Source organism: Candoia aspera, chromosome 3, assembly GCF_035149785.1.
Source record: "Candoia aspera isolate rCanAsp1 chromosome 3, rCanAsp1.hap2, whole genome shotgun sequence".
Lineage (NCBI taxonomy): Eukaryota > Metazoa > Chordata > Lepidosauria > Squamata > Boidae > Candoia > Candoia aspera.
Genome location: NC_086155.1, coordinates 155924880 through 155939379, shown reverse-complemented (window position 1 = coordinate 155939379; position 14500 = coordinate 155924880). Strand labels below are relative to the sequence as shown.

The window sequence follows — 14500 nt, the reverse complement described above, 5'->3', positions numbered from 1 at the left end:
GGCAAATCACTTCCGAAAACGTTGCCAAGAAAACTGTAGGGACCTGTCCAGGCAGTCGCCAGGAGTCAACACTGACTCGAAGGCACACACACACAAAGTCTACAATGCATCAAAGGCATTTTGATTTTTTTTTCTTCTAAAGTACAAACTATACCTAATGGGATGCCTCTTAATCCAACTAATTAACAAAAATGCTGATGAGAACAAGGCCTTGGACTGAACTTTGTGGCACCCTAATGTGTCCTTCTGGTTTAGTGAACACTCTAAGTATGATTTTTGAGGCAAAAATTATTTAACCTAGGAATCACACCATTTAGCCCACATTCACCTAATTAGCATGAGAGAGAACAAGCCAAAATTAAATCCAGACAAGATAAAATACTGTTGATAAATAGGAAACTGGACCAGAAATTGAAGTTTAGTCTGTTTCAATGGGGTTGCACTCCTTCTGTAAAACCAGATTACAGCACAGGAGTACTCTTAGATCCTCACAAAGATTTGCAGGTGGCAGTTGTGTCAAGATATGCTTTTGTACAATTACAGTTAATGTGTAAACCGTGTCACTTCCTAAGCCAGCCACATTTTATAACAGTTATCCACATCTTGACTACTGCAACATGCTCTATGTGAAGCTCTACTTGAAAACTGTCTGCAAGATGCAAAATGCAGCAGGTAGACTGATAACCCATACCAGGTTAAATTATGATGTCTGTACTAAAGATCTGAACTTGTTGCCAATTACTTACACAATTCAATTAAGTTTAGGCAGACTAAAACTGCATTTGCCACAATTCAAGGTGTTGGTACTGACCTTAGCTTAGGGCCAGACTGTCTGAAAGTCTGTGTCTATTGTGAACATGTCTAATTGTTAAAGATACCTCACTGTGAGAAGTTCTGCTATCTGGCAGACGGAGGGTGGTCTTCTCTGGCACTGCACCCAGGCTATAGAATACTTTCTCTTGGATGTTACATTTGACCCCTACTTTCTCAGTATTTAGGAAATCTTTAAAGATACATGCCTTTCACCATACTTCTGGTAGATTATTTTAGTATTGATTTTAGATCTGTATTTTTTCAAACTTTGTGCATTGTTTTAATTATGTTTTACATTATGTTAGCTGCTTGAAGTTCTTGGCACAGTCAAACACACAATCAAGCAACCTAACTAGAATTTTGGCACCTATATAGACTATAGAAAAATTAACTTAACTGGGGCTATGCATTTATTCCCATGGATTGTATATGTTGCTACGTTGGTGCCTTTTGAGTGTAGAATAGTAATTACTTTGCATGGTATTTGCCATTTTAATCAGGTAATGTGTTCAGTCTGGCAGAAACATTTTTGTCAAATAATAATTTCATATAATGAATGGTTAAAACAAAACTAAATGCTTTCCAATACAGCAAATACGAATTTGGTTTCATTGGGAGACTTCATCAAATTGATTAATAACATGATTGTAGATACATATTTACTGTATTGTGATGTTTGAATTATCATAATTTGCCATACTTTTACTACTTTTCTTACCTATGCCCTGTTAAACTCTCCCAGAAAGTAGTTACTCCATCAATCCCGTAAGTCATCACCCACGTGTGAGGAGTGCCTTTAGCTTTTGTTCCTACACAAACAAAAGCTTCCATCCCAAATCCCAACAGAAGACTACACAAAAGGTTAGCATGATCTTCACAATCACCCTGAAGAGGAGATATATTAAATGTAGAACACAAACTCATTAGATTTTTTTAAAAAAATAAATCTTAACATATAATTAAGATGTAGGTGGCATATTATAACTAGTATAGCAACTATCCAGGAATTATTCATGTTCTTGGGTCATAAAAATTATCATTATTTTTGTTGTTGTTGTTCAGGAATATGCAAAATGTTCTCCTCCTCTGGACCTGAACCATTTCCTATTCTGGAAGGCTGATTTCTGTAAAACTACCAGGCAACACCTGAAATGTCCAGATTGGTGTGGTCCAGAGGAAGAATGAAAGGTTGCAAAATAAATCTGTCTCTGGAACAGAATATTTACACACATCTACCATTACTCTAGATTCATATATTACCGAAAATTTTATTATTGTGCAAATGTCCTCTGAACCTTCCCCTTCTGAAATAATTCAGCATCTTATGGAAGTAAATTTTCTGAACTGCTTCCAGAATATCTTCTACTTTGAGGAATTTATTTCTGAAATTTACTTCCCCTTCCGGAATGACACAGTCTGGAGGAGATTCAGCATGATCCAGAAGAAAATCAGAATGTAGAACAGGGAAGTAAATTTACTTCCATAAGATGCTGAATTATTTCAGAATGGGATGGTTCAGAGGACATTTGCACAATAATAAAATTTTCGGTAATATATGAATCTAGAGTAATGGTAGATGTGTGTAAATATTCTGTCCCAGAGACAGATTTATTTTGCAACCTTTCATTCTTCAGAAGGTTCTATTCCGAAACAGTTGAATTATGCATGTCCCTTGTTAACACAGATGTTACTGAATATGTGTTGTTAGAAAATGCAAGATTAAAAAACCCAGAACTTGTTACTCAAAAGCAAATACTTCAACGTTTTATATAGGAAATATATGCTAGGATTTGTTCCTATTCTTATTTAGCAATACTAGGAAAAGGCACACATTGAATTCTGCTTTCCACCATGTTGCTTAACTACAGTTTTCTTTATGTCTCCACTAGAAACATGTAAATCATTTAAAACAGTGGGAACCGCATTATTTCATCAGTTCAGAGGCATGATAATGTACAAGGCTTCTGGATGAAGGCCATCATATTCAAAATTGCTTGAACTATGAATTAATAATATAGAAGAATTAAGATTTAAGGTATACCTTGTTTCTACAGAGAAAAGCCAGAAGAGAACACCATAGTTCTTGTTTACTATTTCCTCCCCCAATGATAGGCGCCTTTTCATAACCAATCAAACTGACAAATCTTGCAGCTTGCCGAGGTGTGTCCAGAAGTCGGCCTGCTCGAAGTGGCCTAATATACGAACATACTGGCCTGTTTATCCCATTTTCATCCTGGATATAAAATGTATATGAAAAAGTTAAATCAATTAAACCTCTGCATGCTTGAAAATTTATTGGGAAGAATGAGGTTGAAAAATAGTTGCCACTGCTTTAAGGAACCCACTCAATAAAATCAATCCAACTCTTTTAAAGCCGTTTCATTTCCTTCTCAGGCGAGCTTTAAAGATATCCCATAACAATAACGATTTACCTTCTGCAAGTTTTTAAGCTCATTTCCAAAAGGAAGAACCAACTGGTTGCACAGTGCCTCCTTAATACCATTTTGAAACTACTCTAAAAACAGCTCTACATTTTTTTAAAAAAATCACTGTTTAAAAGTACAGCAGGAGATGCCACCTCTCGCACTGTGTCAGTCACATTCAAACATTTCCCACAGAAACATTCCCCATTTTATTTGCATTGTTTTATTATGCATTCAACCCATCTCTACTCAAAAGATTACAGAAGCTGCTGAATATAAAGAAATGGGCAGCAAGGAGAAATGACTGCAGTCATCTGAAAAGTCCTGCACTTCCTTGGGAAAGCTGCTTGCCTAATGAAATGTAAGATAAAGGCTACTTCTCCTTTGAATGGAGCTCTCCTGGTGACCTCCTGGACAGCAGGATGCAGTTTTCTTGGCAACTGCACAGAAGTTGTTTGCTTTTTTCCAAGATGTTTCTCAAACTACCTTTCCTTGCTTAGCTTCCAAATCCAGACAAAATCAGTTAGGAGTTGCAATCTCTTAAAATCTTAATTTGAATCCTTTAAAAAAAAACACCTAGACATGGCTTCTTGCCTTTCTTTCTCTGTCCAGTTCTATCTTCTTCCTGCCTCACCTCCATCAATTCCATTTCTGGGACAGCCTCAGGATAACCATCTCTTTCCCTTACACCAGTGTTTTTCAACCTTGACCATTTTAAGATGTGTGGACTTCAATTCCCAGAATTCTCCAGCCAGCATGCTCACTGGAGAATTCTGGGAATTGAAGTCCACACATCTTAAAAATGGTCAAGGTTGAGAAACACTGCCTTACACAATAGCCATCCTTTTTCCTTTTTTTGGGCTGTTTCTGCTGGAAACATGAGGGGCTATTTTGTGTTTCTGTATTAGAGAACAATTGACCTATGTGGATAGGGAATCAATACTTAGAAATACAGCACCTTATTTTAGTGCTGTTATTTTGACTTTCTTGTGGCGAGGAAATTGCACACAAATGTGACACATGCACACATTTATTGGAGAAGGAGAACGTTTCAAAACTGGTTTCAGATGAAGTTGGCAACCCAAAGTTGACAAAGCAGGGAACCTAGGCATTCTACAGGATGTTAGTCTACATTCATAATGGTTCTTCTGTCCAGTCTTTCTTTGCAAGGGGGAATTTAGAAGCATTATGCTTTCATGTAAATAAAGTAGTTAGCTCAAGCTTTTCCAATTAGTTCCACTGTATGCAGCCTTTGAATCTTGGCTAGACCATTACTTTTTATCTTTACAGTATATCTACATCACACATTATATTTCACTGGCTCTGGTAACCAGGAATGAAATTTCTTTTTATTCATTTTTAAGATTATCTATATTTTTATTAATCCATCTAAATCTATAGATTACATCAGAGAATTGTAGGTTACAGTAGACAGATTGTAGAATTACCATATCTGGTGTTTTTTTGTTTTGTTTGCAGTTATCTAACAAATTGGAAAAATTAGACAACGGCCCAGTATTTAATTCTAATGCAACTTTATTGTCCGTTTTTCCAACTCTTATACAATGTGCAACATAAGGAATGAATTCAATTGTTGTTGAAATCTACTAGATGCATTATTGCAAAATACTGAAAATGTAAAGTACATCCTTCTTTGGATCAATGGTTTTTAAAAGTGTGGGAAACAGCATTGGTTAAAAAACTAAACCAAGACATTATTTTCTAGAATCAATATGCATATTAAATTAAAATTATAATGCAATTCTATATATATTTACTCAGAAATAATTCAGTACTATTCTATCTAGTAAGGGTATCCTTGAATTAGAATGGCTATGATTGTTCTTTGGTTCCATAATTTGTATTTTTAAACAAGTGATGATACTAACAAGGACAATATTATTCAACTGCCCTCCATCACAGAGCGAACAGGGATCCACTGGAGGCCCCTTGCAATGTAAAGACAGTTGCTGATTTTAACCAATTCTCCCTACAGTCCTGAGCACCATCTTCCCACACTACTGATAATCCTCTAATCTCCAGATCACCTTTTGAAAGAGCACCAAGCAATCATCAAAAAATTATTACTGGATTCTTTTATACTAGTCTGAATATAACCTACTTATTATTTTTAAGAAACGGGTATGCTGAGATAAAAATTTGGAATCAAGGCATTTAAAACTTTCACAACTGAAGTCCTAGATCCTAAGTAGCTCTTCCTTACAATGCATTGTTTAATAAATCATGGAGTCTGTATCATCATCATCATCATCATCATCTTGCTTCCAAATTTTCATGTGTAAATCATGTAAAGTAAATTTGGAGGGGGCAGGTAGTATATCTGGTATTTTGAAGGAGTTTTTTTTTAGGCCTGATGATTCTTATGATGATGCTTATTCATCAATGAGCTGTCATACTGGGGGGTTGTGCATCATCAAAACTCATTTACTAGAAAGCAAACCAGCGAGGATGTTTCCTTCCACCCCTAATAATTTATTTATTTATTGCTCAAATTTAGCCACTCCCAAGTTACCTTTGTATTTTTATAAGAAGATGATCACAAAACACCCTGCTGAAGCTGCTTACCATTTTTATTTTCTAAGAATGCCTATAGGAACATCTAAGTTCAGTTTTCCATTAAATTAACCCCCCCACAAATGTCAGATGGGGAAGGAGGTTGGACAGGCATTATAGATGTTGTCTAGGAACACTGAGGGACCCAAGTATAAACGCATATGAAACAAGAAAAAGTAACATTTAACTGGTCAATTGCCCAACTTGGCACTGGGCAGATAATTTTGGACTGAAACCAGGTTATGCAAAAATTCAAAAAATTAACAGCCATACTGGTGGGGACCTTTAGGAATTGAAGCCCCAGGACACCTGAAAGGCACAGGGTAATATAATCCATAGAAATAAAACTAAATACAGTAGCAGTAGTGTCAAGAAACCAAAATATTTCAAGTTTTACACTGCAGGAAGCATGGAGATGGCTTTCAGCAACCATCAGGTAAACACCAGAATTCAGCAACCATTAGGTAAACACCAGCTTAGCCCTGGAAGGGAGATGGGAGTGAGAAAGAAACTCAAGATCACCCAGCCTTGATTCTCTTTGGTATAAGAGGGGGGAACCAAATCTCTGTCACGCTTTCAAGATTTTGTTATTATACCCTATAAATAAATAAAGAAGAATTCCCAAGATTCTTGTGGTGTCTGTATCCACACTGTACTAACTGAATTTCATAGAGTTGTAAAGAGTAAATTTGTTCCTACAGTCTTTTATCCACAAATTATATCAACAGTAAAGTCTAGAATATGGAATTGCCAAACCTGTGCAAATATTTTCACTAGTCTTGAACTGTGTGATGTCCTGATCTGTAAGTATTCTCTCCACCACTGCTTTGCATACACAAGAAACAAACGTTCTTTTTCTGCTGTTTTCTGCCGTTCTAAAGCCATCTGTAATTGAAAACAAACATGGACTCATTTTTTTTATGAATTCAGAAAATTTTCTGATTTAGAAAATTCAATTTTCTAAAGCATAAAGCATAATGCACTGCTAGTGTAAATTGAACTACTGGCTGGTGTAAACTTTCTGCCACTCACAAATTACAATAAATCTTTATATAATTCAGAGTATAAATAACACATCCTAGTGTTCTACTGTAATTAAACTCTAATCTTAAATAAGGATGTGTTTGCTTAATAAAGTGTAAGATATCTTATTCCTATATAGTGCATTTATGGCTGAGTAACACATTTCAAGAATGGTTACAGCCTGATCCAGACTTGCCGTGCCATAACGAAGCAAGAATACTTGTGAGTAGTACATTTGTAAGGATATTGATCAATTTTTAGAAAACTTTCAAAGGGAATTTTTCCTTCCCATGAAGCTCCATGCTTCTGCCCTGCCTTCATTTGCTGCAAGCTTACACAAAGAATTATCAGATGCATACAGAATTAGAAATAGCTTTATTCTTTAGGTCAGATTAGTAACCTTGGAGGCCTTTCATCCATAGTACAGTAGTACCAACTCCCACATAAGTTGGCCACATTCCAGGAAAATGTGAACTACAACCTGTATGTGATAATATCTTGAAATAAATAAATTAGAGTTGCTCATTCCATGTTTCATATTCATTATAACATGACATTAATCTTTATTATTCAGGAGGGAGATCAGAATGTTCCAAAAAACTTCATGCTTGATAAAACACACATTTTAACCTGTGAAATAAATCTTAAAATTATATTTTATATATAATATAAAAACCAGTCTGAATTGTATTAATATCACTGTTAATTAGAACATACCTGAGTATTAATTATTTCCTGAGTAAGTGTCTTGTTAAGTTTTGGATAGATTTCAAGTTTGATGTTAAGTACTCCAACAGAAACCTTTGATTCTGTGCCTTTGGACCAAAAGTTACAGAGTTAAGAAAACAAACCTTTTACTAGACCAAGCATTCAAAGAGCACACAATGTCCGTATACAGTATTATTTATATTTACAGCTATGTTTATAGTTATTAAATGTGTTTTAAACTGCTTCCTCTGCAGCCTGGATACAGTTCTTTTTTTCCCAAAGCAGTACTTTAAATTTACATAAGATCAGTTTGCACTATTAGCAACTAGCAAAACAGAGGAAAGAAGAGAAAAAGGCCTGCTAGTCAGATTAAAGAATGAAGGGAAGATCAACAAGAAACTATACTTTCTGAAGTTGAGAAAGCCATTCTGAGATGCCATTCTGTTCCCTCCCACATGCAGAAATTTCATTGCTGAAATTCAGAAAAAGTACTTTTGGGAACTTTCTTCCATGAAATGCATTTTCCTCACTATCAATTCTACCATCTTTTTAAAATTCTCCCCAACATCATTTCCCCCAATGTTAAAACAGATTTTAAACTTACCTACACCAAGAAGTTCAACTGCCACACTTGTTGTCCTATTTTCTGTGCTAAGGACAGACCGCCACTCTAAGAAGTAGGATGCTACTAATGTGGTCTCGCCAGAGGTGTCTGTTTTGATCAAGACAACGTGCACTGGATCGCATATGGACAGCATAGTGGTAGCATCAACCATTTTGCTTCCTTCACCTGTTAACATTGCATCCAACTATGGTTCACTAAAAATTCCAGTTAAAAGCACTTCCACTTGTTATCTATGTACGTTTGCTTAAAGATCATATAGCATATTCAGTATATACGTGACATAATATTCCATCACATAAATTTTTATCATGACATTTCAGCAACTATTTATAACCAGTTTAAATTATAAAGGAAAAACAGCTGGGATTGGAAGAAGGGAAGGAAAGATAGGTTTTGACTGAAAAACAAGTTATTTAAGCTCTTTATTCCCATTTGCTCTTCACTGCATTAAAAACAGAAGATATCAAATTCTCCATAGCAAAGTACTGTAACTGGTTAGCTTGCTGTTTCATTGCCAAGTAATCCACAATGCTAAAACAGCATTTCTCAATAGACTACCAAGTTTTAAAACTGTGGTAAGATACCAAATATGCTAGAAACTCTTCCAAAAAGCTTGGAACACATTTAAATTCAGATTACATTATATGAGAAAGCAAGTAATGAACTTCTGTTTATACAACAAATTTGTTTTCTAGTTCTATTTATTAAAATGTTTGAAACTTTATGTTAAAAAAAAACACCCTGAAAATGCCATCTTACACAGGTCTACCCAGAAATAAATCCCATTGATTTCTCTGAGATTTATTATAGGTTAAGCAAGTTTCTGAGCCACCAAATCTAATAATCTCTTCAGGTACTGTATATGTTTAGGAATACATGGATTTGGAGTTTCATGCAATACTAGCATTATAGGTAGTCCTCGTTTAGTGACTGTTCACCTTTATGACAGTGATGAAAAAGTAACTTTACAACCAATCCTTGCATTTTCGACCTTCAAGCAAAAGAAAGCTGAACTAAGATCATAAGCACAGTCATGGTTTCACTTAGCAACTGCTTTGCTTAACGGTCAAGTTGCTGGTCCCAATTGTAGTTGCTAAATGAGGACTATCTGGTATAAGATGTTTTGAGCAAGAAGCTAAAAAATAATCCCTTTATTTAAGACAAAGTCTTATACGCTATTAAACTAACTGCTAGTGGGAAATGTAAAATGAGAATAGGTAAACTTTCAAATCTGTCAGATAACAAGAGTAATTTGATGAATGCAGTCATTTGTTCAAATCATATGTACTAAGCATTGCCTGATCTTTCATTTCAAGGCCAGAGTTACAAATTTATGAAGTAACTCATGCTCATAAAAACTTGGTGGTTTGTTTTTGTTAGAAGGCTCTGCATAATTTTAAGACATCACCATAACATTTAAATTGTCTTTTTTTATATATATATAAAAGAGAGAGAGAGAGAGAGAGAGAGAAAGAATTTTTCAATACAGTAAAATTATACAAATAAAAAAAAGAGAGAAAAAGAAAAAAAGAAAACAAAAAGAGAAAAAAACATACAGTTATGCCTTCTACCCTTCTTTCTATTGAGTAATTATCAGCTTATTCTTTTCCCCATCTTCTTTGGCCCTTTTTAATCCCCAAATCCAGAAATCATTAATTTGATCTTTTCTTCTTTCAACAAAAAGTCCATATAAGGTTTCCAGTCTCTCAAAAAAACATTTGCCATTTTTTATATAATGTTTAAATTCTGATTAATGCACAAATTTACTTACCTAAAGTATCCTTATACACTTCAAGTAAAAATCCGTCATTGAAATCTGGTTCACAGGCACATGGAACAGGTTTAGAGCGGAAGCGCTGGTTCCGAAAATGTAAGCAAAGAGTGAAGGTAGAACAAGTTTGACCAGGCAAAGGCTCAGGTTCCTGAAGATGTTCTAGGAAAGCTTTTCCACCCAAAACTTGAAGGTAAAGATACCTTCGTGTTGGATCAATATTTGCTGTAAAGTATAGGAAAATTTTTAAGGTGGTACAAACCATCTGTAAAAATGTACATAGTATTAATGATTTTTTAAAAATGAAGACACATAGGATCTTCAAAAGAGAGTTAAAAGACCGCTTTTAAAATAAGTATGTGCTTTACATTGTTCACCTAGTATTTATTCCAAATGTTTGTTATTTTCCTACCAAACCCATAATAATATTTGCTTTTGACCAACTTGTCATTTATTTTAAAGGGTATTACAGAATCATATTATTTAAGATCTACTTAAGATCTAATAATCATATCATATAAAATTTTCATTCAGCATACAAATCACATCTGCCTATCAAGAGGAACATTAAGATTACAGGTAGTCCTTCACTTTACAACGGTAATTGGGACTGGATTTTCCATCACTAATCAATGCGGTCATAAAGCACGATATCACATGACCATGTGGCAGTTCTGTTACAGTTATTAAGCAAATCCCGCAACATCATTAAGTGTGATGTCATGTGGTTGCTGTTTGTGACCTCCTGACAGCTTCCCCATTAATTTTTGCTTGTCAGAAGCCGGCAATGAAGGTCACAAATGGTGGTCATGTGACTGCAGGATGCTGCAATGTTGTAATTACGAGCCAGTCGCCAAGTGCCCAAATTGCAATCATGTGACCGTGGAGATGTTGCAACTGTTGTAAGTATGAGGACTGCTCGTTCAGCACTATCATAAGTTCCAATGGTCACTGAATGAGTCATTGTTAAGCAAGGACTACCTGTATTTACAAAAGGATACCCAAAACACAGAGGGGAAAGAAAACGAGAGAAGGGTAAACAAATCACAGAATGAAAACAGTCTTATCATTAAATTTTTGTCAAGGTAATATGTAACATACTTTTTTTCAATACTGCTGGTTGTCTGTCAACAAAGTGTGTAGATGGTTTTGGAGTGGAAATTCTTTCCCTGTCATTTATATCCTACAGATATAATTAAGATAAAATTAAGGTCATATTCAAATCAGATTTTCTGCAAATCTTTATTTTTTTTCTTACTTTATTTTATTCTATCAAAATATCCAGCCAAAGGATATACCTTTATAATTCAATATTATTAAATTACCTTTTGCTAGTTATTCCAAAACTCATAAGCAAATACACGCTTTGGCATGTATTTTTTGAAATGTTATTCAAATAAGAAAATTCTAAAATTTGGATTTCAGCATGCCCATGCATTTTGGTTCTCTTATTTGTCAATCTGAAAACTAGTTTAATTGTGAATAATTATAACAGACTGAGTTCTCATCCATTTTGGACACAAGAGGCTGTAACTAAGGGGGAAACAGGATGCTGATTTATCCTCTATCGTAGGGTTTCTCAACCAGGGTTCCATGGAACCCTAGGGTTCCACAAGAGGTCACTAGGGGTTCCCTGGGAGATCATGATTTATTTCAAAAATTATTTCAAATTTGGGCAACTTCACATTAAAGAGGCAAGTTTCATTCTTTATTTTTAGTTTAAGAACACTGTTAATGCATATATACAGGCCTACACATGAAACGAAAATAATAATTTTGGAACCTCTGGCCTATATTTGAGCCTGATTGTGCAGGGGTTCCCCGAGGCCTGAAAAATATTTCAAAGGTTCCTCCAGGGTCAAAAGGTTGAGAAAGGCTGCTCTATCGTTTGGTGAGAGCACACTAAGTGATAATGGTAGTAGAACTTTCTCACACCTATTAAATTCAGGGACAGAGAAATGTGTTATGCTTCTCAGCCTTTAAGCACTTAATGAGGCCAAATTTGTCATCTGCTTTCTGCCCCTTTCTTGAGCCTCCTGCAGAGTGGATTTTCAAGGAGACAAATGAGATGGTACAGCAGGCAGAGGCATCTTTAGACCAATGGTGGCAACGTACACCCAGGAACAGCTTTCTCCTTTGTTCTAACCCCCTGTGGCTGGTGGATATCCAAATCAAGCGGCAGTGTTATTCCATTTCAGTAAGGAAACGGAATCAGAGTTTATATTATTTTAAATAGTTTTGTATCACAAAAAAGCCTGTCACAGATAGCTTTGTTCAAGGAGAGCAATAATTTTATTATGCTCATTAATATTTCTCCAGAAGGGTTTTTTTATGCCAAGCTGTACTCACAGGTACAAAGCTGAGTTCTTTCATAACATCATCAATGATTCCTCGTCGTGTTAGGGCTTTCATTAGATCTTCTTCAGATAACTGCTGATGTTGTGGTGCCAATTCTTCATGTATGGTCTCAGCAAGAACTGCTCGGATCCTGCTATGAACATCCATCTAAAAGGAAACATCTCTGATAAGAGTCCCTAAAATATATTCTACCCAATCTTTTAAATAGGCAATTCCAAAACAAGAGCAGGATAATACCCAGATGGATTTTTTCTCAGTGGAAGTGTATCTTGTTGAAAATGGTGCCTGAGTAAACTGTAGATTAACTTCTATACAATACACTGTGAATGTGTTTTATTGATTGCAAATTTATTTGAAATTGACTTCTAATTGCAGTGTCAATATATATAGAGGCTCAGATGCAAATACAGGTAGTCCTCAACTTATGACCATTTGTTTAGCAACCATTCAAAGTTATGATGGCACTGAAAAAAGTGACTTACCACCAGTCCTCACAAGACCGTTGCAGCATCTCCGCGGTCATGTGATCAAAATTTGGGCGCTTGGCGACCAGTATGTATTTACGATGGTCGCAGCATCCCAGGGTCACATGATTACCATTTGTAACCTTCCCAGCCAGCTTCTGACAAGCAAAATCAATGGGGAAAGCCAGATTTGTTTAACAAATGTGGCAAAAAAGGTCATAAAATTGGGCACGGTCACTTGATGCCTCACTTAATGACTGCATCACTTAGTGACCAAAGTTCCGGTCCCAGTTGTGATTATAAATTGAGGACTACCTGTATACCAACATACAATTAAGTCCAGATTGGCTATTCCATCAGTAGAACGGCTTATTCCAATGCACAAAAGGCATAGGCATCCATAGACAGAGATTATCTTTGGCCATTCATCCTTCCTTTAACATCACCTCTCCTGCTACTCTGTATGATCTTCCTGACCACCAGATCAACTTTTCAGGAGGCATAAGGGCAGTGCTGTGCTGGAGCCAACCACACCGGCTTGGAAGGGCCGACTGTTAAATTTTCTGGAAAGGACTGTAAACCTACCATCCCAAACTCTAGTATAAGAGGAAATCCACTATTGTGATATTCATGATCCAATCAACATCTAAACAATTCTAAAGTTGTAGTAACTGTCTCAAAGTATTTTTTTAGCTACTTACTTCAGATGTAATATTAATGTCCCATGCCTCCACTCACAAACTACTCAACAGCATTAGAATATACTTTTATATCCATACTTCATAAATGTTGGCATTAAGCAAATATTTCAGGTGCTTTTAGCTCTTCTTCATAGCTGACTCTTTTCAAAACGTATATGTATTTCTGAAATTAAGTCCTGAATTCAGCTAGATGAATTAAATATTAGGTAGTCAATTTAAAATTTTATAGCCCACTATACATTTACACTTCCACTGATTAAACACATATAAATCATCAAATAAATACATATTTTTACAGTTGAAAATAAATTTTAGCACTAGGTTTACAATTTTATTTCCACTTTATATGTAGTTACCAAATGGGTCCAACCAAGTTTTTGTCCAGCTTATTTATTCTATTACTGTCTTAATATTCTTCCTTTCAATTATGATTACAATTATTCAATTATGATTACAACAACTCCCAATTGCATTCTAAATTTTCTTTAGTACATCAAGAACTGGCATTTTTCCAGAAGTTCAGCACAATGTAGACAACTACAACATACTCTACATGGGGCTGCTTTTCAAGACCACTCAGAAGCTGCAGTTGGTTCAAATCGCAGCAACCTATATGTCAGTCAGTGGGTTCACTTTACACGAGTGCTGCAGGCCTTGCACTGGTTGTCAATAGGCTTCTGGGTGCGAAAATGCTGGTGCTGACCTATAAAGCCCCACAAGGCTTAGCACCATTGCAGGACCACAAGACTGCATTTTCCCATTGGCCAATTTGATCTAGCCCAGCCAGACGCTTGCTAGTGGGTCCCCAATTTAGGCAATGAGAGGCAGTAAGGCTCACTGCTTTTCCGCAGCACTGGTCCTTTGGAATGGTCTCCCAATGGACACCAGATTGGCTCATGCTTGGTCTCTGGAAGCAACTCAAAACAGAGTTCTTCAAGAAGGCATTTGGGCTGTGACATCATCTTGGTTGGGCTTATAGATTGCTTTTGTTATATGTTTTGCATTCTGTTTTATTTTAATTGCACTGTGAATGTTTTAAT

At 35.8% G+C, this 14500-nt stretch overlaps 1 protein-coding gene across 1 annotated transcript in view; it reads right to left on the bottom strand.

Annotated features, from left to right (window-relative positions):
* Positions 1 to 14500, bottom strand: part of CEP76 (centrosomal protein 76) — a 28051-nt gene that overhangs the window by 9269 nt on the left and 4282 nt on the right. The window contains exons 2-9 of the mRNA XM_063299079.1: positions 12287 to 12442; positions 11039 to 11120; positions 9938 to 10162; positions 8146 to 8331; positions 7551 to 7648; positions 6567 to 6695; positions 2855 to 3046; positions 1532 to 1698 (exon numbers count right to left, since the gene is read on the bottom strand). Coding sequence (XP_063155149.1) covers positions 1532 to 1698; positions 2855 to 3046; positions 6567 to 6695; positions 7551 to 7648; positions 8146 to 8331; positions 9938 to 10162; positions 11039 to 11120; positions 12287 to 12442 — 1235 coding nt within the window. The remainder of the gene's footprint in view (positions 1 to 1531; positions 1699 to 2854; positions 3047 to 6566; positions 6696 to 7550; positions 7649 to 8145; positions 8332 to 9937; positions 10163 to 11038; positions 11121 to 12286; positions 12443 to 14500) is intronic.